General features: G+C 52.0%; 1 protein-coding gene across 1 annotated transcript in view; it reads left to right on the forward strand.

Moving 5' to 3' along the window:
• PDLIM4 (PDZ and LIM domain 4) overlaps positions 1–21,555 on the forward strand; it is a 63,823-nt gene that overhangs the window by 37,768 nt on the left and 4,500 nt on the right. The window contains exons 4-5 of the mRNA XM_054389120.1: positions 13,433–13,614; positions 17,685–17,842. Of these exons, the coding sequence (XP_054245095.1) occupies positions 13,433–13,614; positions 17,685–17,842 (340 nt within the window). The remainder of the gene's footprint in view (positions 1–13,432; positions 13,615–17,684; positions 17,843–21,555) is intronic.

The following is a 21,555-nucleotide window of genomic DNA, read 5'->3' on the forward strand; positions in this document are numbered from 1 at the left end:
TCTGATCATCTTCCTGGCACACCCTGGACCCTCTCCATCAGTTCCATCTCCCTCTTGTATTGGGGGCCCCAGAACTGGACGCAGTACTCCAAGTGGGGTCTTGAGAGCAGAGTAGAGGGGGAGAACCACCTCCTTGGTGGTGTTGGGACAGAAGGAGGGGGAAAATGTTTGCCTGCCACTGTTGGGCAAACAAAGGATGAGCTAATGGCCTGGCTCACGTTCCCATTGCAGGGGAACTCCCCCATGGTGTCTGAGGGCTTGATTTCAGAGCAGAAGCATGCAGGATCCTGATGGCTGTCGCAAGCCACCTCAGCCTCCAGGCTGCAGATCCTCAGGCAGCATCTCAGCTCTCAGGGCTTAGTACACCACCAAAACCTGCTGACCTCATCCACTGGGTGAAGAGGTTACACACAAGCTGGTTTGCACTTGGGGCTGTTTTATTTTGTTGTGATATAATCTGGAATCATTTGAAAATTCCATTTGTGGGCTCCCCCCTCCCTCCCCAGATGGAATCCTTTGAAAGCAAAGGGATTTGCTCAGTACCACTTCATGTGTTGATCTGTTGTAGCTGTGTGGAATCCTCTGGATCCCATGAATCAGCAGCTCTAAGTGAGCTTCAGTAATCCTGGTATAGGAAAGAGGAATGAGAAATCTACAGGAAAAGGGGGGAAAGATAAGAATGGAAACTTCAAAATGGTGGGGTTTGGGTTTTTTTTTTCTTTCTTCTAGCCAGGCAGCTTGAATAGTTTGCTCTCATCAAAGAGTGCCTGTACTGGGCACTGGTGAGGCCACACCTCAAATACTGGGTTCAGTTTTGGGCTACTCACTCCAAGAAGGACATTGAGGTGCTGGAGTGGGTCAGGAGAAGAGCAACAAGTCTGATGAAAGGTGTGGAGAACAGGGCTGCTGAGGAGCAGCTGAGGAAGCTGGGGATGTTCAGCCTGGAGAAAAGGAGGCTGAGGAGAGACCTTCTGGCTCTCTACAGCTCCCTGAAAGGAAGTTGGAGCCAGGTGGGGGTTGGTCTCTTCTCCCTGGGATCAGGTGACAGAAGGAAAGGAAATGGCCTGAAATTATGACAAGGAAGGTTTAGGTTGGAGATTAGGAACAATTTCTTTGCTGCAGAGTGGTCAGGCACTGACACAGGCTGCCCAGGGAGGTGGTGGAGTCACCATCCTGGGAGGTGGTCAAGAAACCTGTGGCCATGGCACTTGGGGACATGGTTTAATGGCCATGGTGGTGCTGGGTTGGGGGTTGGACTTTATGATCTTAGAAGTCTTTTCCAATCAAAATAATTCTATGAAGAAAAATAAGAGCTATAGTGGAGTAGTGACAGTGTGGGGTGATTTGGGACAGACCAGAAAATGCTGTTGGATGAAGAGTGGGCACAGGTATGCACTGAGCTGTTCTGCTTGATAACATCAGTTTCACTGATGATGACTCTCTTAACACAGGCAAGGGAACTGCCAGCTTGTGTGCTCAGAGACACCAGGGCTTTGCCTGGGAGCACACAATGCTGTGGATGGCACAGCATTCCTCCTCTTACCCAAAGGGAAAAACAGCTGCCATGGGTCCCTTCCAAGCTGAGAGATTCTATGATGATGCTGTGCTCTTGCCTTGCTGCTCACTTCAGATGAAGGAATTGCTCTTTGTAGTCACTTGGGTGACCTCCTGGGATGAGAACACATGGAGAGAGCTGGGTGCAGGATGCTGGGGTGCAGAGGAGGGGAGTGCTGGGTGCAGAGGAGGGGAGTGCTGGGTGCAGAGGAGGGGAGTGCTGGGTGCAGAGGAGGGGAGTGCTGGGTGCAGAGGAGGGGGATGCTGGGTGCAGAGGAGGGGAGTGCTGGGTGCTGAGGAGGGGATGCTGGGTGCAGAGGAGGGGAGTGCTGGGTGCAGAGGAGGGGGATGCTGGGTGCAGAGGAGGGGAGTGCTGGGTGCAGAGGAGGGGGATGCTGGGTGCAGAGGAGGGGGAGTGCTGGGTGCAGAGGAGGGGAGTGCTGGGTGCAGAGGAGGGGGATGCTGGGTGCAGAGGAGGGGAGTGCTGGGTGCAGAGGAGGGGAGTGCTGGGTGCAGAGGAGGGGGATGCTGGGTGCAGAGGAGGGGAGTGCTGGGTGCAGAGGAGGGGAGTGCTGGATGTGAGTTCAGGGATGCTGGGTGAAGGAAGGGGGATGTTGAGTGTGGGAGAGATGCTCACTGTGTTCCCCCCAACTCCTTGCAGCAAGCAGACCAACATGGGGTGGAGCAATGGGTGGAAGGGATGGGGTGAGAGCAGGGAGCAGCCCCCACAGATCTCTCTGGCAGGGGGGGCTGGTAAATGGCAGCCTGGGTGTGTGGGGAGCTCAGGATGACCAAGTTCCCTGGCTGCTTCCATCCCCTGCAGCAGCTCACTCCTGCTACCAAGTGCTGGGCTATCCCATGGGCACTGCCAGGGCTTGTTTGTGAGCAGGAAAGTTCAGGCTGCATTTTTGACAGCAGGAAAGTTCAGGCTGCATTTTTGACTCGAGCTGAATTTTGTCTTAATGAGTAAGAGGAAAAAATTGGGGCCTTCCAAAATGGAAAAAAACCCAAACACCTATCCTTCAGCTTTTGGTGTTTTGTTTGGTTTGGTTTTTTTTTTTTTTCCCTGTGTACCCCAGCCTGACCTTTACAGGTAAGCCACACTGATAAATGAGCATTTTTGGGTTTAAATAAGTACTATTTCTGTAGTCTGAAGATTTGCTTGTTGCCAGTGATGCTTTTTTCTTTCCTCTCAAGTAGCTGCTAGCAGTGGTTATGGGAAGAAAATCAGAAAGTGTGATGTGATAACACCTGGAAATGCAGCAATTCTCCAGCTCTGAGTGGAAGAGAAAGGCAGAAAAATGCAAAGGATGACATCAGGATGTTGCCTGTTAGGGTTCAGTGCCTGAGGTTAAGCCAAACACCAGATGGTGAGAAAAGTGATTTACTGGCAGCTTTTGACAGTGGCACTGAAATGGAAACAGCAGCATCTTCCCTGGTGAATATTACTGCTGTTCACACATGAAACTGTGCCTTAGGGCAGTGAGAGCTGGAGATCCTCACACCTCCCTGAGCCTTAGCAGGGTTCATGTTACTGCCACACAGTTGCTGCTCCCACATCCAGATGTGTTTATGTTGCCTGTGCAGAGGGGTTTGGTCTGGAGAGCTTGGCCTGAAGGTGTTTTGAAAATGCAGCCAGCATGACCAATGCATTCCATGGAATCCCAGCATGGTGGCAATTGGCAGGGACCTCTGGAGACCATCCAGTTCAACCTCCCTGCTAGAGCAGGGGCACCCACAGCAGCTTGCCCAGGATCACAATGGCCAGGGGGGGCTGGAATCTCTGCATGGAAGGAGACTCCACAACCTCTCTGGACAGCCTGCTCCAGGGCTGCAGCATCCCACAGCACAGAAGTTTCTTTTGTTCAGGTGAAACCTCCTGGGTTCCACTTTGTGCCCATTGTCCCTTGTCCTGTCTCTGGGCACCACTGAGCAAGTATCTGGCCCCAGCCTCTTGCCCCCCACCCTTTATCTCTTGCTGAGCATTGCTCAGATCCCCTCTGGGGCTGCTCTTCTCCAGGCTCAACACCCCCAGGGCTCTCAGCCTTTGCTCCTCACAGAGATGCTCCAGGCCCCTCGGCACCTTCATAGCCTCCACTGGACTCTCTCCAGTAGTTTCTTTTCACTCTTGTACTGGGGAGCCCAGAACTGGACATAATACTCCAGCTGTGGCCTCAAATACTCCAGCTGTGACCTTCAGTTTAGCAGAGCCTCTGATTCTCAGCTTTCTTGCTTTCCTTTGTGAAGGTGGCTATAAACCCCACACCTCTGTACAAAGCCCTCCTCTGTCTGCTTCTTGCCCACCCCCATGCCCTCTGCATGCTCAAGCCCTGCCCTCTGCACTGGAGCAGGTGAGGTAAATGGAAACACATTCTAATCTTCCTGCTGGTCAGAGGGAACATTTTTCCATGGCTGTGGATTTTTAAGAGGCTGCTGGGGAGCCAGGCAGCTTCAAGGATAGAGTTGTGGTGTTACAGCTCAAGTCTCTCTAAGTCCTGTGAGGGTTGTGGCTTCTCCAGGGGGGTGAAGATGTTTGTGGAGCTGCTGGGATCCAGCTGTTATCAGAGCCTCACCAGTGGCCATCAGCATGACTGCACCAAGGTGGGAAAGGATTTGTTCCTTAAGAAGGGTCTGTGTAGCTTAATTCTAACTGTGAGATGGGCTGGATGGGTGCTGTCCTTGTGCTCTACAGTATCCTTGAATGGTTTGGCTGGGAAGGGACCTTGCAAGCTCATCCAGTCCCACCCCTCTGCAGCCAGCAGGGATGGCTGCAACTAGAGCAGGCTGCTCACAGCCCCAGACATCCTGACCTGCATTGGTTCTAGGGATGGGACATCTCCCACTTCTCTGGGCAACCTGGGCCAGGGTCTCACCACCCTCAGAGGAAAAAATATCTTCCTTCTCTCCAGTCTAAATCCACCTTCTTTTGGCTTAAACCATCAGAAATCAGTGCAGGACTTGTGCAAGGAGAGCTGGACTCTTTGCCCAGCTTCCCCTAACACCAGTTTATTTTAGTAATACCTCATTGTACATCATGGAGCTGCTTCTCCTGAGGGCACTTCAGAAAGGGGTGGATGTCTTCCTCCTGGAAGTTAAGGAATTCCCAACCATTGTTTACAAATGGTTTAGAAACTTCCCTGTCTGTGCAAACACATTGCAGATGATTCCTGTCAAAAGTGACATGTTTCAAGCTGCTAGGAAATGTTTAGCTTTCACCTCCCTGGTGCCATCACTCCTGATCTGGTGTTCGGGGTCAGTTTTGGGGCATTCAGGTGCTGGAGTGTGTGCAGAGAAGGGCAATGAAGCTGGGGAAGGGTCTGGAGAACAGGGCTGGTGAGGTGCAGCTCAGGGAACTGGGGGTGTTTAGCTTGGAGAAAAGGAGGCTGAGGGGAGACCTCATTGCTCTCTACAACTCCCTGAAAGGAGGTTGGAGCCAGGTGGGGGTTGGTCTCTTCCCAAGGAACAAATGACTGGATAAGAGGAAATGGCTTCAAGTTGTACCAGGGGGGGTTTAACTTGGACATTAGATGAAAATTCTTCACTGAAAGGGTTCTCAAAGCCTGGCACAAGTTGCCCAGGGAGGTGGCTGAATCCCCATCCCTGGAGGTGTTTCAAGGAGCAGAGATGTGGTGCTGAGGGCCAGGGTTTAGAGTCAGGGAATGGTTGGAGTTGATCTTAAAGGTCTTTTCCAAGCAAAAAGATTCTGTGGTTCTGTGACCTGGTGGTGTGACCCACAATCTGGTACTGACCCCAGTGACCCTGTGCTGCCCAAGCTGAGGGCATCAGGTACTTTTGGCCAAGCCCCAGCTCCTGGAGGCATGCCTTCATGGAATTACTCCTGAAGCACCCCAGGCTGTGGTGTGTGAAGGGCTGTGTGTGTGTGCCCCCTGTGGAAGTGGGGTTGTGTGGTTGGAAGTTTGTGCTGACAGGAGGTGGTGGTGCTGACCTCAGCCTGCTCCCTGCCACAGCACCCATGAGGCAAAGTGATGGAGACACTCACAGAAGGTTTGTGTGGAGCTTGCAGGGTCTCAGCAGAAACTGCAGTGTGTGTTGTGGGAAGAAGTGCTTTCCAATGAGCCAGCTCCAGGATCACAAAGCCAAGCAAACCTGAGCAATGCTCACAGGGCTGCAGCTCATCCCACTGGGATGTGACTTAAGGATGTTTTTCAGCATGCCCATGACCTTGTTTTGAGCTCCTGTCCCAAGATCTGACCTGCTGTGCACTCCTGGCTGTGCCTTCTCAGGGTACAGCCTGTGCTGGGGCTGGGGCTCAGCCAGGCTCCAGCTTGAGTCATGTTTCACGTGGATGCTGTCTGCAGCTTTGTAACTAAAAGACCATCTGACCTGCAGGGCTTGCTCTCTTACTCAGAGAGATCTGAAAAATGAATTTGCTGCTTAGCTGGCGACTGGGAAAGGAGTGTGGAGGAAGGATGTGATGGAGAAAGGTTTTCTGCAGGCTGTGGTATACACTGAAGGAGGAACTTGGCAGAATGCTTGAAATCCATCTCGTAAAGTAACTCCTGCTCCCTTCATCCAGCTTCAGCAAACTGCACCCAGCCTCTCTCCAGCCTCTTATCTGTTAATCACAGAGTCATAGAATGGGAGGGAGGGAAGGGACCTCTGGAGATCAAGTCCAACCCCCCTGCCAAAGCAGGATCACCTAGGGCAGGCCACACAAGGAACACATCTGGATGGGTCCTCAAAGCTTCTACAGGAGGAGACTCCACAACCTCTCTGGGCAGCCTGCTCCAGGACCCTCACAACAAAGAAGTTTTTCCTCATGTTGAGGTGGAACCTCCTGGGTTCCAGTGTGTATCTGTTGCCCCTTGTCCTATCACAGGACACCATTAAAAACATCCTTCTCTCTTGCTCCGAGCCCTGGCAGCTCCTTGCAGAAGCCCAGAGTCCATCCCCAGGCTGTGTTGGGTAGCCAGCATGATGGGCACAAGCCTCAGACCACTGCTCAGCTCTGCAGGAGCCATGATGAGTGTGCTTTAAGCCAACCTTCCTTCAGGTGTAGCTGTTGAGCCAGATGCTCTGATGGTCTTCTAAATAGCTTGAGTGGGGCCAGAAGAGGCCACAAAGATGATCAGAGGGCTGGAAACCAGGCTGAGAGAGTTGGGATTGTTGAGGCTGGAGAAAGGAAGGCTCCAGGGAGTCCTTCTGGTGACATTTCAGTGCTTAAAGATGGGGAAGAACTTTGTCAGAGAGTAGTGACAGGACAAGGGGTGATGGTTTCAAACTAAAAGAAGGAGATTCAGACCAAATGTTAGAAAGTTCTTCACTGTGAGGGTTGTAAGACACTGAACAGATTGCCCAGAGGGGCTGTGGCTGCCTCATCTCTGGAAGTGTTTATATCCAGGTAGGACAGGGCTTTGAGAATCCTGGCTATTGTAAATGTCCCTACCCATGGCAGGTTGGAACTAGATGATCCTTGAGGTTCTTCCCACCTCAAACCAGTCTATAATTACCCCAGTGCCACAGAAATGTGCTCTTGCCCTCTTCTCTTCCATGGTAGGCAGCTGAGGGACTGACGCCAGGCACACATCTTTTAGCCATATATTGCAGTCAGTCAGAGAAGACCTGTCAGGCTCTGCAGAACAAATCTGGGCTCTATTACCCACGTTTGGAGCAAGAGGACTCAAACACTGGTGAGGAGCCAGAGCACTTGGGCTCACTCTGCCACAGCTGGAAAGGTAGAGACAAGTAACCAAGTGTGGTCATGAGAGGTACCTCTCCCAGGTGACCTTATGGCTAAGGGCTGCTTCAACCTGCTGGTGCACAAGCAGCAGCTCTCTGGCAGCAAACATCCAGCTGGCACTGACTGATCATGGTTCACAGGATCACATGTTAGGGGTTGGAAGGGACCTCTGGAGATCATTGAGTCCAACCCCCCTGGCCTGAAAGGAGGTTGGAGCTAGCTGGGGGTTGGTCTCTTCTCCCAAGGAACAATTGACCAGACAAGAGGAAATGGCCTCAAGTTGCACCACAGGAGGTTTAGGTTGGACATTAGAAGAAACTTCTTCACTGAAAGGGTTCTTAAAGACTGGAGCAGGCTGCCCAGGGAGGTGGTGGAATCCCCATCCTTGGAGGTGTTTCAGAGAGGCAGAGATGTGGTGTTGAGGGACATGGTTTAGTGGTAACCTGGCAGTGCTGGGTTAACAGTTGGACTTCATGACCCTAAAGGTCCCTTCAGCTGAAAAAATTCTCTGATTCTGTGAATGAGCTTTAAATGCTTTGGATCAGAACATGAAGTCTGATGTCCTCTAAAGCTGTTTCTTAACCCTGTGCTCTCTTGTGGTTGAAAAAGGACAAACAAGGCATTCACGGAATCATAGAATGGCTTGGGTTGGAAGGGATCATTGTGCAAAATGTCCCCACATAAATCCTGCTTCTTAAGAACAGGAAAACTTGGGGCAGCAAAATAGCCAACCCCAGGTGCCTCACCGATGCCTACAGCAGCTTGGGACAAGGTGCTGCTTGCTGCCAGTGTTGCTCTTGTAGTCCTGCCCTGGCTTCCTGCACCTCCTGCCAAGAGAAACACTCCCCTACACCCTGTCACATTTCCCTCCTGCTGGAAATAGTTCCTCAGGGATATGAATATTTGCTTGATAAGGGCAGCCCTTACCTGTGCTTGATAAGGCAGAGGCTGCCTCAGTGCAGTGCTGATAAAAGCATCCGGAGGAGGAGGTGATGTGATGAGGCCATGGATGGGGTGGCCAAGGCAGGTGGGTTGATGCAGGTCATCATTTAATGTGTCCTGTGGCTCAGTCTTCTCCAAAGAATCCCTTTTCTTCTGCTTATTCCTGGTGGGAAGAGGCAGGCTGGGGATCACCAGCAAGGTGGTGACCAGAGGAGGTTGGTGTGGTTGGGCATTGGCCACTTGCTGCACATCACAGAATCACAGAATGGGTTGAGTTGGAAGGGACCATGAAGATCATTTCGTTCCAACCCCCCTGCCATGGACAGGGACACCTCTCACTAGCTCAGGTTGCTCAAAGCCTCATCCAGCCTGGTCTTAAACACTGCCAGGGAGGGGGCAGCCACAGCCTCCCTGGGCAACCTGTTCCAATGTCTCCCCACTCTCACTGGAAAGAATTTCTCCCTCATCTCCAGTCTCAGTCTGCCTTGCTGTAGCTTAAAACCATTACCCCTCGTCCTATCACCACAGGCCCTTATAAACAGTTCTTCTCCAGCTCTCCTGTAGCCCCTTTCAGGTACTGCAAGTCCACTACAAGGTCTCCCCAGAGCCTTCTTCTCCAGGCTGAGGAGACCCAACTCCCAGAATCCCAGAATGGCTTGACTCCAATCACAGCTGGAGTCAGTGCTGGCACCGTACACCAAACCACCCCAAAACCCACCTGCTCCCTGCAGCTTGGACCTCAAACAGCTCCTTTCTCGCTCTGCTTCATGTTTGTCTGGTGTGGGACAGCTGCATGAGTTGTGTTTGCCAGGAAGGAGGAGGCTTGGGCTCCAGGAGCTCCAAATGCTGCGTGTCAGGAGCTTGGTTACGCTTCCTAATTGATGGTCCTCGAAGGCGAGCGTGAGAAAGCAGATTGTGAGTTTCTGTTTCATCAGCTGAAAGAGTTCTCCTCGGTGAGACTTTGCAGGCCAGCTCTCAGGAAGGGTTTGCAAAGCCTCTTAATTTAAGAGAGGCCATAAAAAGCAGGAAGGAAAAACCAGCAGAGAAAAAGCAAGTTAAGTCCCAAAGGGGGTGGGGGGGGGAAGTTTTTTGTGATCTTGAATTTGAGAACTAGACAGCAATCCATCTGGTTCTAGGTTGCTGAGAAGAAAATGAGGGGTGGGGTTTGGGTTTTTTTGCACAATCTGAAGCCTTGTGGTCTCTTGCTGCCTTTGAGATGAGAATAAGGAGACGAAGCACTGCCCTAGGAACAGCTTTTTGTGCAACAGAAACAAAGAAATGGGGAGCAAGCAGGAAGGCAAAGAGTGTCCTGGTCTCAGAGAGGAAAATGCCTTCTGTGTGTTTGCCACAGAGCCACTGTCACCAAGCACAGCTCTCCAAAGCCTGCAAAGAGCTTGGTGGAAAGAGCTGAGGGATATCCATACCTTCATCTCCATGATCTTGGGCTGGTAGGTGTTAGGGTAGTGAGAGCACTCTGGTGTCCTTCAGGAGGAGCTGCTTGTTCCCTATGAATGCTGCTGGTCACCTGTGGCTTCGTAACATGGCTGAGCAGATGTAAAGGTGAGATGCCACCACCAGCAGCATCCTACTCCCACAGGGGCAAGGAGCTGGTGACAACCAGGATCCCCTAACAGGGCATCTCCTGGGTGCTCAGCAAGAGCTAAAGGGTGGGGGGCAAGAGGCTGGGGCCAGACTCTTCTCAGTGGTGCCCAGAGACAGGACAAGGGGCAATGGGCACAAACTGGAAGCCAGGAGGAGAAACTTGTTCGGTGTGAGGGTGCTGGAGCCCTGGAGCAGGCTGCACAGAGAGGTTGTGGAGTCTCCTTCTCTGGAGAGCTTCCAGCCCTACCTGGCCATTGTGATCCTGGCCAAGCTGCTGTGGGTGCCCTGCTTTAGCAGGGGGTTGGACTGGGTGATCCTTAGAGGTCCCTTCCAACTCCATCATGCTGGGACTCTGAGACTTCCCTTGAAATAATCATGTGAGTCTGGGAACTGGAAAGCCACAGCCTGGTTGTGTTTTACTTTATTTTCAGATTATAAATCGGGGAGCAGTTAACATTATATTAATGCTGGCAGCAAAATTCCTTCTTTAATAGATAATTTGCAGTTATGATTTTGGAAGCAGTTTCCCCCACGTGCATGTGCATGCATGGGGTGGAAGGAGCAGTGCCAGAAGTGCTCAGGGTGGCTGCTGAGGCTTTTGAGGTGATGGAAGCACTGGGAGCTTGCTGGAGTCTGCAGTTCTTCATCTGGTGGCAGGATAAAACCTCAGAGGCATCATCCTGCAGTTTTTCATTCAGCCCAGTTTTTATCAATGGGGGTTTTGCCTTCAGAAAAACTCATGGGTTGGACTTCCAAGATATTTTTTTTTTTTCTGTTGAGCAGGATCTGGTTTTTATTTCTCTTAGCTGCTCGTTTTTACAAGGCTTGGGAGGTGTTTTCTGCTGTGCACCACTGACAGACATTTGCTTCCAATTAGTATTTATTGGATTATTTTAGTCAAATGTAAGCTTTGTGTTGGAGCCCCTGAATGCGCACTTTGGTATTTCAGAGAATCATGGAATCAAAAATGGTTTGGGCTGGAAGGCAACTAAAAGATCCATCTAGTTCCCACCTCCCTGCCATGGGCCACCTTCTACCAGCCCAGGCTGTTCAGGGCCTCCTCCAACCTGGCCTGGGCAACCTGTTCCAGTGTCTCCCCACTCTCACTGGAAAGAATTTCTCCCTAATCTCCAGTCTAAATCTGCCCTCTTCCAGCTTCAATCCATTCCCCATCATCCTATCACAGCAAGTCCTTGTAAAATGTCCCTCCCCAGCTTTCTTGTAGCCCCCATCAGGAACTGGCAGGCTGCTCTAAGGTCTCCCTGGAGCCTCCTCTTCTCCAGCCTGGTGGGGGGGGTCTTTTTCTGCTTGGTTTGGCATCCCCTTCAGTCTGCTGGTGCAAGGCAGCATCACTTGGGAGCTGCCCTGAAACAGATTAAACTGGATTAAAGAGATTAAAGCAGATTAGAGAGATTAGAGCAGATGAAGCAGCTCACAGCCTCTTACACAAGCATCTCTTTCTTCCCTTGGAATGAGTATGGTTCTGGCTCCCATGGCTGGAAACAGCAGCAGCCAGCATGTGTCCCTAGGCTGTGTCCAGCTTTCTGCTGCTTCTCCTGATGGCTGGAATTAGCTCCTCTCCAGTTCAGTTGGTAAAGCCTGGCTCAGGTGGCCGTGGCAAGGTGAGCAGTGGGTGGTGTTGGGTTGATGGTGTGCAGGGGCTGACTGACACAGCTTTGGGAAAACACAAAGGGAATGTTCTGCAGGGAAACATCTTGTTCAGCACCTTCATCAGTGGGCTGGGTGAAGGGATGGACACAGATGGGACATGACACACAGTCAGGTTGTGTTGCAATTCAGCAAGACCTGGAGAGCTGGGTGAGGGGAACCTCATGAAGGTCAACAAGGGCACCTGGGGAGGAAGAACCCCCTGCACCAGGTCAGCTGCTGGGAAGCAGCTCTGTGGAGGAGGATCTGGGAGTGCTGGTGTGTCCATGAGCCAGCAATGTGCTTGTGGCCAAGAAGGCCAATGGAATCTAGGGGTACACGGCAGTGTGGCCAGCAGGTTGAAGGAGGTTCTCCTACCCCTTTACTCAGCCCTAGTGAGGCCACAGCTGGAGTACTGAATCCAGTTCTGGGCTCCCCAGTTCAAGAGATTGGAAAGTACTGGAGAAAGTACAGTGGAGGCCACAAAGCTGCTGAGGGGCCTGGAGCAGCTCTGTGAGGAGCAAAGGCTGAGAGCCCTGGGGGTGTTGAGCCTGGAGAAGAGCAGCCCCAGAGGGGAGCTGAGCAATGCTCAGCAAGAGCTAAAGGGTGGAGGGCAAGAGGCTGGGGCCAGGCTCTTAGTGTTGCTCAGTGACAGGACAAGAGGCAAGGGCGCAAACTGGAACCCAGGAGGTTCTATCTGAACAGGTGAAGAAACTTCTTTGGTGTGAGGGTGCTGGAGCCCTGGGGCAGGCTGCCCAGAGAGGTTGTGGAGTCTCCTTCTCTGGAGAGACTCCAAACACCCCTGGCTATTGTAATCCTGGGCAAGCTGCTGTGGGTGCCCCTGCTCTTGGCAGGTTGGTTGGACTGGATGATGTCCAGAGGTCCCTTCCAACCTCACCACGCTGGGATTCTGTAAAGCAATGTGGAAAACTTGTGTTTCAATGGCAGCTGAGGGCATGACTTGAGGTTCTACCCTGAAAACTTTGCCACGGGAATAAAGGACCAATGAAAATCTGGATGCCCAGCTGAACTCTTGCCCAGTGGCTTTCTCCCACTGTGAGTGACTGATCTTGTTCTGGGAGAAAACCTCCTGAAATGAACATGGACTTTTGTGGACAAGGGTAGCTGCATGTAAGTGAGAACACCCAGCTTGGCCTCTTGGCTGCAGGCCCTGCCCAAACCTGTCTGGGTAGCTGTGGAGTTGGGTTTATCACAGTTTGCTTGAAGTCAATCAGGAGTGATTGTCCCAGGAGCAATAAGTGCTGCTGGGCTGATGTAACAGCTAATGAGAAGCAGACCCACAGCCTTATTTTTGAGGAAATAACAAATCTGCTTTTACAGGAGAGGAAATGCAGAATGCTTGGCAGTGGCTCACCATGGAGAAACAGGCAAGTTCAGCTGGTTGGAAACCAAGGAAAGCTGCACATGTTGCCCAGGATTTAACTGCAGGTCAAGCCTGGGTTCCCCTTTTCCTGCTGCATATCTCCATTTTCCACAGCACCTATAAAATGTTATCATAGAACAATAGGTTTGGAAGGGACTTCTGGAGATGATCAAATTCATTCCCCCTGCCAAAGCAGGATCACCTAGGGCAGGTCACACAGGAACACATCCAGGTGGGTTTGGAATCTCTCCAGAGAAGGAGACTCCACAACCTCTCTGGGCAGCCTGCTCCAGGGCTCCAGCACTCTCAGAGTAAAGAAGCTTTTCCTCATGTTGAGGTGGAGCTTCCTGGGTTCCAGTTTGTATCCATTGGCCCTCATCCTATCACACACCACCATTGAAAAGGCCTCACCCCTTCTTCTTGGCATCCACTCTTCAGATCTTCATAAGCATTAAGAAGATGTCCACTCAGTCTTCTCTTCTTCAAACTAAACAGCCCCAGGTCTCTAAGCCTGCACACTGCACATCCCAGCACAGACTCTCCATCAATATCATGCAAAAACCCATAAATCTCAAGGGTTTCTGCCTTTTCTTCCCTTGCAGGACAACGGGTTTGCCCACAGCAGGAGGTCCTTGCCCCATGGGGCTGGTGGCAGCCCCATGGACAACAAGCAGATGGTGAACGTGCAGCAGCAGCAGCACCCAACCCGGCTCTACGCCAACAGCACCTCTGAGTCTGCTCTGCCAGGGCAGCTGAGTGGGCTCCACATTGCTCCTGCCCACAGGTAGGGTGAGAACATGCCTCCTGCTCTGGGGGCTGCTGCTGTTCATGAAAACTTGGTTTCAAGGGGGTGTGTTGAGGTTGTGGTGCTTCTGGAGCTCCAGAGCTGGGGTGGTTGAGCTCCGGAGCTGTGGGGTTGAGCTCCGGAGCTGGGGGTTGAGCTCCGGAGCTGTGGGGTTGAGCTCTGGAGCTGGGGATTGAGCTCCAGAGCTGGGGTTTGAGCTCCAGAGCTGGGGTTTGAGGTCCAGAGCTGGGGTTTGAGCTCCAGAGCTGGGGGGTTGAGCTCGGAGCTGCCAGGTTGAGCTCCGGAGCTGTGGGATTGAGCTCCGGAGCCGTGGGGTTGAGCTCCGGAGCTGAGGTTTGAGCTCCAGAGCTGGGGTTTGAGCTCCAGAGCTGTGGGGTTGAGCTCTGGAGCTGGGGGTTGAGCTCCAGAGCTGTGGGGTTGAGCTCTGGAGCTGGGGGTTGAGCTCCAGAGCTGTGGGGTTGAGCTCCGGAGCTGGGGGTTGAGCTCCAGAGCTGTGGGGTTGAGCTCCGGAGCTGGGGGTTGAGCTCCAGAGCTGTGGGGTTGAGCTCCGGAGCTGTGGGGTTGAGCTCCGGAGCTGCCAGGTTGAGCTCTGGAGCTGGGGTTGAGCTCCAGAGCTGTGGGGTTGAGCTCCAGAGCTGGGGGTTGAGCTCCAGAGCTGTGGGGTTGAGCTCCGGAGCTGGGGGTTGAGCCCCAGAGCTGTGGGGTTGAGCTCTGGAGCTGGGGGTTGAGCTCCAGAGCTGTGGGGTTGAGCTCTGGAGCTGGGGGTTGAGCTCCAGAACTGTGGGGTTGAGCTCCGGAGCTGCCAGGTTGAGCTCCAGAGCTGTGGGGTTGAGCTCCGGAGCTGGGGGTTGAGCTCCGGAGCTGGGGGTTGAGCTCCGGAGCTGGGGGTTGAGCTCCAGAGCTGTGGGGTTGAGCTCCGGAGCTGGGGGTTGAGCTCTGGAGCTTAGGGGGTTGAGCTCTGGAGCTGTGGGGTTGAGCTGTGGAGCTGTGGGGTTGAGCTCCGGATCTGCGGTTTGAGCTCCTGCTCTGTTTGTTGAGTGTAGGGGAAGAAAAAAACCACCAAAAAAAAGGTATTTTGGAGATACCAAGTTCTGAGCAAAATGGCCACATGTGTATGGATGTAGCAACTGCGACACTGAGTTTATGATGCTGAAGCAATGTTCAAGCATTTGTCTCAGAGATGGAGGCCTCATCCCTGGAGGGGTTTCAAAGCTGTGGAGATGTGGTGCTGAGGGCCATGGTTTAGTGGTGACCTGGCAGGGCTGGGTTAAGGGTTGGATGATCTTAAAGGTCTTTTCCAACCAAAAGGATTCTGGGGGTGAAGGTGTTGGTTTTCCAGAGCTGCACAAGATCCTTCTGTGGGTGTGGGAAGATTGGTGGCATCAGCTCCAGTCCCTAAACTGGGATGAATGCCAAGGAGTGTCAGAGTGTTAGTATCTTGATTTTTCACAGCTTATGTTCCAGGCAGGATGCTGCCATAGGAATGTTACCCTCTTAGGAATGGGGATCACACTTGCACAAACCCCAGAGCAAAGTCTTGGTTTGGAAGCTGGGGGCACCAGAGGAGAAAATGAACCCCACTCAACTTGGGATGTTTATAAATGTAGGATCTGCTCAGTGCAGCTGTCCAGGAGGCTGGGAAATAAATAATGCTGGTAGGAAAGAAAAAGCTTTGGGGGAGCCAGGAAGGGTCTGGGACAGGCCAGGTTGTGGACTGCGATGCTTTCACAAGGCTTCTGCTGATGATGATTTATGGTCCTCCAGGCTGGCAAAAGGCTCTGCAAGAGACTCATGGCTGTATTGAACAGAAAGAGCAAAGAGAGTTTCTTCTCAGCCCAGGAACTCTGTGCTGCATGAATTCATGTTCCAGCCATGCTGCGAGCCAGAGTATTCCCTGTGCTGCTCCAGGGAAGTTGGAAAGAACAGATCCACACAAAAAAAAATACAGAGAAGAAAATCTGATGTTTGCAGGGTGTGAGCCAAAAGCCAGGAGATTAGCTGGAGTAGAATCAGGTCAAAAGTGTGTCCTCCAAGCCAGGCTGGACGGGGTCAAATGTGGCCTTTTGGGGCTGGAAATGTGTGAATTGCTGTAGGAGGGGGCTGGAACAGGGCAGGCAGGCACACAGGGAGGGTTTGGGCTGGTGGGGAGTCATGGGGATGGGCTCTCTCCTGGGGCAGCAGCACTCAGCCCCTTGTTTTGAGAGGTTGAGGATGAAGGAGAAGCTGCAGAGCTGCCCAGCACTGCTCTGCCCACAAGGACTGGGACCACCCAGTGGTTCCATCTCAGAAAACAGAATTTTGGCTTTCTTTTGAAAGTGAATTTTGTTTGGCTTTGGGGTTTTTTTTCCCCTTTGTTTCTTTTAAAGTGGATTTTCTTTCTTTTTTTTTTTTTCCTTTTCTTTTTTTGAGGCAGACATGAACATGATGCTGGTGGAGAACATGAGTCAGATGATGGCTCAGATGTGTTCAGATGGGCTTCAAGGCTCTTGGGTTTTATATTGGTCACAGAATCACAGGATGGTTTGGATTTGAAGGCACCTTAAAGATCAGCTAGTTCCAACCCTCAGCCATGGGCAGGGACACCTTCCACAACCATGATCTTGATGATCTTCTCCTTTAAAAAAAAAAAAAGGAGCCCCTTCCCCCAGTACTCTGCTGTGCTGTGAGGCCTCAGTGGAGCACAACAGCTCTTGAATTCAGCTCTGCTCAGCAGGACACTTAAAAACATCCACCCCAAATAACTTTGATTCCAAACTCATTTGGTTCCAAACTCGATTCCAAATTCATGTTTTGCTGTATTGAATGAACTGGAATAATGGTTTAAATGACTCTTTGTTGTCTCTTGAGCTCCAACACGTTGCATACAGACAAGGAGCAGTTTCAGGTGTGGATCCTGAAGGTCAGCATGTGGTTAGGGGGGAGTTGTGGGGCTGCTCTTCTGTCCCATCCTTGGTGCAGAGCAGCACATGAGGTGTTTTTCTCATTTAAGCTGTGGGCTGTGTCATAGAATTATAGAATTGTTTTGTTTGGAAGAGACCTTTAAGATCATCCAGTGCAGCCATTAACCCAGCACTGCCAGGTCACCACCAAACCATGGCCTCAGCACCACATCCACGGAGCTTTGAAACCCCTCCAGGCATGGGGACTCCACCACTGCCCTGGGCAGCCTGTGCCAGGCCTTGACAACTCTTTGGGGGAAGAAATTGTTCTTCATGTCCAACCTAAACCTCCCCTGGAGCACTTGTGGCCATTTCCTCTTACCCTATGACTTGTTCCTTGGGAGAAGAGATTGACCTCCGCCTGGCTCCAACCTCCTTTTCAGGGAGCTTTAGAGAGCAATGAGGTCTCCCTTCAGCCTCCTTGCCTCCAGATGAAGCAACCCCAGTGCCCTCAGCTGCTCCTCCCCAGCCCTGTTCTCCAGACCCTTCCCCAGCTTTGTTGCCCTTCTCTGGACCTGCTCCAGCTCCTCAATGTCCTTTTTGGAGTGAGGAGCTCAAAACTGAACTCAGCATTCAAGGTGTGGCCAGTACAGGGGGACAGTGCCTGGGAAAAAAGATCTCTTACTGCAGTCACCTTCAGAAAGGCTGACTTCAGAGGAGACAGCTGTGGCGGTGAGGGGATTTGCTCTCCTGCCTGTGACTGGCAGCAGCCTCTGCTGTCCCCTTGCTGGATGCCCCAACAGCAGTGGGAGGGCTTGGTGGGTCCCCTGGCCCTCCTTAATGAGGGAGATTGCAAAAGAACAGATTGTCAACCCACCCCACCTGTGCAGAGCACTTTGTGGTGCTGCCCTCCTTCCCAAGGCATCTGGTAGCTGGGCCAGCCCCGTGGTTGCTCAATCCAAGCCTGACTGGGAACGGGTTCAACCTCAATGGTTGTTCCTGGGACAGACATAGCTCCAGGCAGAGACTCCCATGGGAATGGTTAGGTGTTTAATGACTCTGTGGGAAGGGGGAGGATTCCTACCTCCCTGATGAGCTGAGAATTGCTGTTTGTATTTGACTCGAGCCTTCATATTTGACTTGAGCCTTTCTTGCTCTTCTTTCAAACAGCCTTGACCCCTTGAAGTCTCTCCCACGGAACAGAAATGGGATTGATGTGGAGTCAGATGTCTACAAGATGCTTCAGGATTATGAGAAGCCTGTTTCAGAGCCCAAGCAGTCTGGATCCTTCCGATACTTGCAGGGCATGTTGGAGGCTGGTGAGAATGGTAAGGAGCTTGCCAGCAAGTCCCCTGTACCTCCCCATCACCAGGGCACTGCAGTAGGGCTTGAATCATCATCTGGTCCCTCTGTACCCACCAAGCTGCTACTGCAGGCTTACCCTTCTTCTCCTTCTCCTGCTGAGGATGCTGGTGAAGCCTCTAGAGGTGAGGGAGTGGGTTTGCAGACTCTTCTGCTCTGTCATTTCACCACCCCATTGCCTTGGTCCTGAGGCAGCTCAGCTCAATAGGAAGGCCATAGAATCATAGAATAGTAGTGGTTGGAAGGGACCTCTGGAGATCATCCACTTCCACCCCCTTGCTAAAGCAGGAGCACCCACAGCAGCTTGCCTAGGATCACAACCATAGAATCACAGAATTGTCAGGGTTGGAAGGGACCTCAAGGATCACCCAGTTCCAACCCCCCTGCCATGGGCAGGGACACCTCCCACTAGAACAGGTTGCCCAGAGCCACATCCAGCCTGGCCTTAAAAACCTCCAGGGATGAGGCTTCCATCACCTCCCTGGGCAACCTGTTCCAGTGTCTCACCAATGTCCAGATGGGGTCTGAAAGTCTTCAGAGAAGGTTGCTCTCTGGGCAGCCTGCTCCAGGGCTCCAGCACCTTTAAAGTAAAGAATTTTCTTCTCATGTTCAGATGGAACCTCGTGGGTTCCAGTCTGCACCTGGTGCCTCTTGCACCCTCAAAGTAAAGAAGTTTCCTCTCATGTTCAGATGGAACCTCCTGGGTTCCAGTGTATGCCCCTTGCCTCTTGCACCCTCAGAGTAAAGAAGTTTCCTCTCATGTTCAGATGGAACCTCCTGGGTTCCAGTGTGTGCCCCTTGCCTCTTGCACCCTCAGAGTAAGGAAGTTTCCTCTCATGTTCAGATGGAACCTCCTGGGTTCCAGTGTGTGCCCCTTGCCTCTTGCACCCTCAGAGTAAAGAAGTTTCTCCTTAAGTTCAAGTGCAGCTTGAAGGTCCAAGCTCCCTGTGAGGTGGAACACTCAGCTGGCAGGCTTCAAGTGAGGGTTTCAGATGCTGAGGCATCTGGAGGCTTACCTAATTTTCTAGTTGACTTGAGCATCGTGTGAAAGCTGGAGTTGCAAACAGCTTCTGCACAGCAGCTGTGTTCTGGGCCGGCTTAGGAGGTGTCAGGGCCAAAGCCGTTGTGTAAGAGCACTGCTGGAGAACCAGCTTCAGCAAATGGCATTTGCATAAGGACGTGGGATGGTCCTCAGCGAGGCAGGGATAGAGATCAGGAGCTCTTGGCTCACTGCTCAGGTCTGTCACAGCTTCCTGTCTGTGCTGTTAATGTGGGAAGGAGCCAGTTCTGAGCATTAAACAACAAAGTCCCCAAACCACATTTCAGCTGCTTCTGATTTGCCTTTCAACCTTGAGTCCATCGGGACTTTCACCTTCAAACTTCCCGGCTTCACTTTACAATCATTAGGGCAAGGCTCTTCCTTCTGCTTCCTTCCATCAGCCTCCTACTTTGGGATCATGTGAATCCAGGAACTTTGTTTTGATGGGAAAATCCCAGCAGCTGCAAATTTCATCATGAAGCTGCGAGAGGCAGCGAGTCAGGCTGCTGCTCCTCAGCTTCTGTGTATGTGGCATGATGGAGAAGGAGGGGAGACCCTCACTTTCTCTACAACTCCCTGAAAGGAGGCTGGAGTGAGATGGATATTGGGCTCTTCCCCAAGGAACAAGTGATAGGACAAGAGGAAATGGCCTCAAGCTGCACCAGGGGAGGTTTAGGCTGGACATTAGAAGAAACTTCTTCACTAAAAGGGTTCTCAAAGACTGGCACAGGCTGCCCAGGGGGGTGGTGGAATCCCCATCCCTGGAGGTGTGTCAGAGATGTGGTGGTGAGGGCCATGGTTTAGCACCAGCCTTGGTAGAGTTAGAGAATGGTTGGACTGAGTGATCTTAAAGGTCTTTTCCAACCAAAAGGCTTCCATGGTTCTATGATATTGTGTGACTTGTTTCCCACTTCACAAGCAGCATGACTGTGGGTAACATCTGAGCATCAAGCTTCCACCACCTGTTCTCAGTGGTGCTTGGGCATGTCTGGAAAGCACAAGATGGGTTCAGCTGCAGAAATAGCAGATGTAAACACTACAGTCTGTTTCAGGCTGGCAGGAAAACTGATGTTAATTACAGGTTCCAGATGAACCTTCAGATCCCTCACCAAGCACCAGCCATCCCAGTGAGGTGCCTGCTGCACCCCCAGGTCTCCTCGTTAGGAAGAAGCAAATGGGAAGTGACTGTGTTAATCCCAGTTAATCACCCTGCTGCCTGCCTGCCTCCTCCATGCCAGGGGAAGGAACAAAGCTGGAGCTTTTCTGCTTTGCTGCTGCCTGCCCCTGCATCCCAGGGCAGAAATCTAGGACAAAGGGGTGATGGTTTAAACCAAAAGAGGAAGATCTGGTCTGGAGAAAAGGAAGACATTTTTTCCACTGAGGGTGATGGGCCCCTGGCCCAGGTTACCCAGAAAGGTGGGAGGTGCCCCATCCCTGGAACCATTCCAGGTCAGGTTGTGTGGGGCTCTGAGAAACCTGCTCCAGTTGCAGATGTCCCTGCTGACTGCAGGACTGGATGAGCCTAACCATTCCAAGCTGTGCTGGGCAGCAGGGATGTGTGGCTGGCTGCAGGCACAGCCTCACTCATGCCTGGGTCATCACAACTTTCTGTTTGTTTCATAAAGGATGAGAAATTAAGTGAGAAGCATCTCTCCTGGCATAAAGTTCCGTGATGTTCCAGCAGAGTTTAAATCCCTGGGAGTGTTCCTGCTAGGTTGTTTTACAGCTTCCATCCCTGCTCCTTTTTCCTTAAGCCCCAAATCATACATTTTGGCCTGAGCCTGCTGTGTGTTGTCCTTTTAAAGTCAAGATCTCCTCTCCTGAGTGTCTCAGGCAACAGCCTGGTTTATATGGCAGACGTTTCTCCTGGCTGATGTATCTTCTTCAGCATTGCCAGCCTCGCCCCATGCCCACGAGGAGCTTCGTGCCAAGGATCTGGTGGAAGCTGGAGGACTCATCTCTGTAGGTGCATCTGGCATGGGAAGGATGAGCACTGCAGCCAGAAATGGAGGCAGTGATGGTTCAGACTGTGGAGTTAAAGCATCTCACTCCCTTGCAAGGACCATAAATTACACTGAGGCTGTGGGCTGGTAAATGGAAGGAAATGATGCATCGTTTGGGGAGATGGGAAGCAGCCCTCTCAGCAGGGATGGTTTTGCTGTAAAGCTCCTTTTTTTTATTTTTTCACTTCTCTCTCTCCTAAGGAGCTTGTCCAAGGCTGTGAGACAGTGACAGCTTCACTGCTGCATGCTGGCAGATGAGTGTGTCTGGTCCAAGCGTGCCCTATCTCACGCTGGAGGAGCCAACAGCTTGAGCAGTTGTTTTGGTTTATTCCCAGCAAGGCAGCAGAAGGACTCCACAAGGGAGCTTGGCTGGAACCAACCAAGCACTTGGAGGACCCCTGGGGTGGAGCAGCCCCAGTTGGCTCCTGGGCAGGCTGACTCACACGTTCTGAGGCTCTCAGCATCTCTATTCTATCTTGGGAAAGTGAGGTTTGGTGGGAAAGGAGTCCTTTGGGGTTTATTCCTTTGGCTAGAACCTTTGGAGCCTTGGTCTCTGGATTAGAGCCACAGCTGGAGATGGGGTCTGCTGTGTGAGGAAGCTTTGTGCACCCCAAAGGTAACCCCAGGGTGCTGGGGT

Source organism: Indicator indicator, chromosome 18 (genome assembly GCF_027791375.1).
Source record: "Indicator indicator isolate 239-I01 chromosome 18, UM_Iind_1.1, whole genome shotgun sequence".
NCBI lineage: Eukaryota > Metazoa > Chordata > Aves > Piciformes > Indicatoridae > Indicator > Indicator indicator.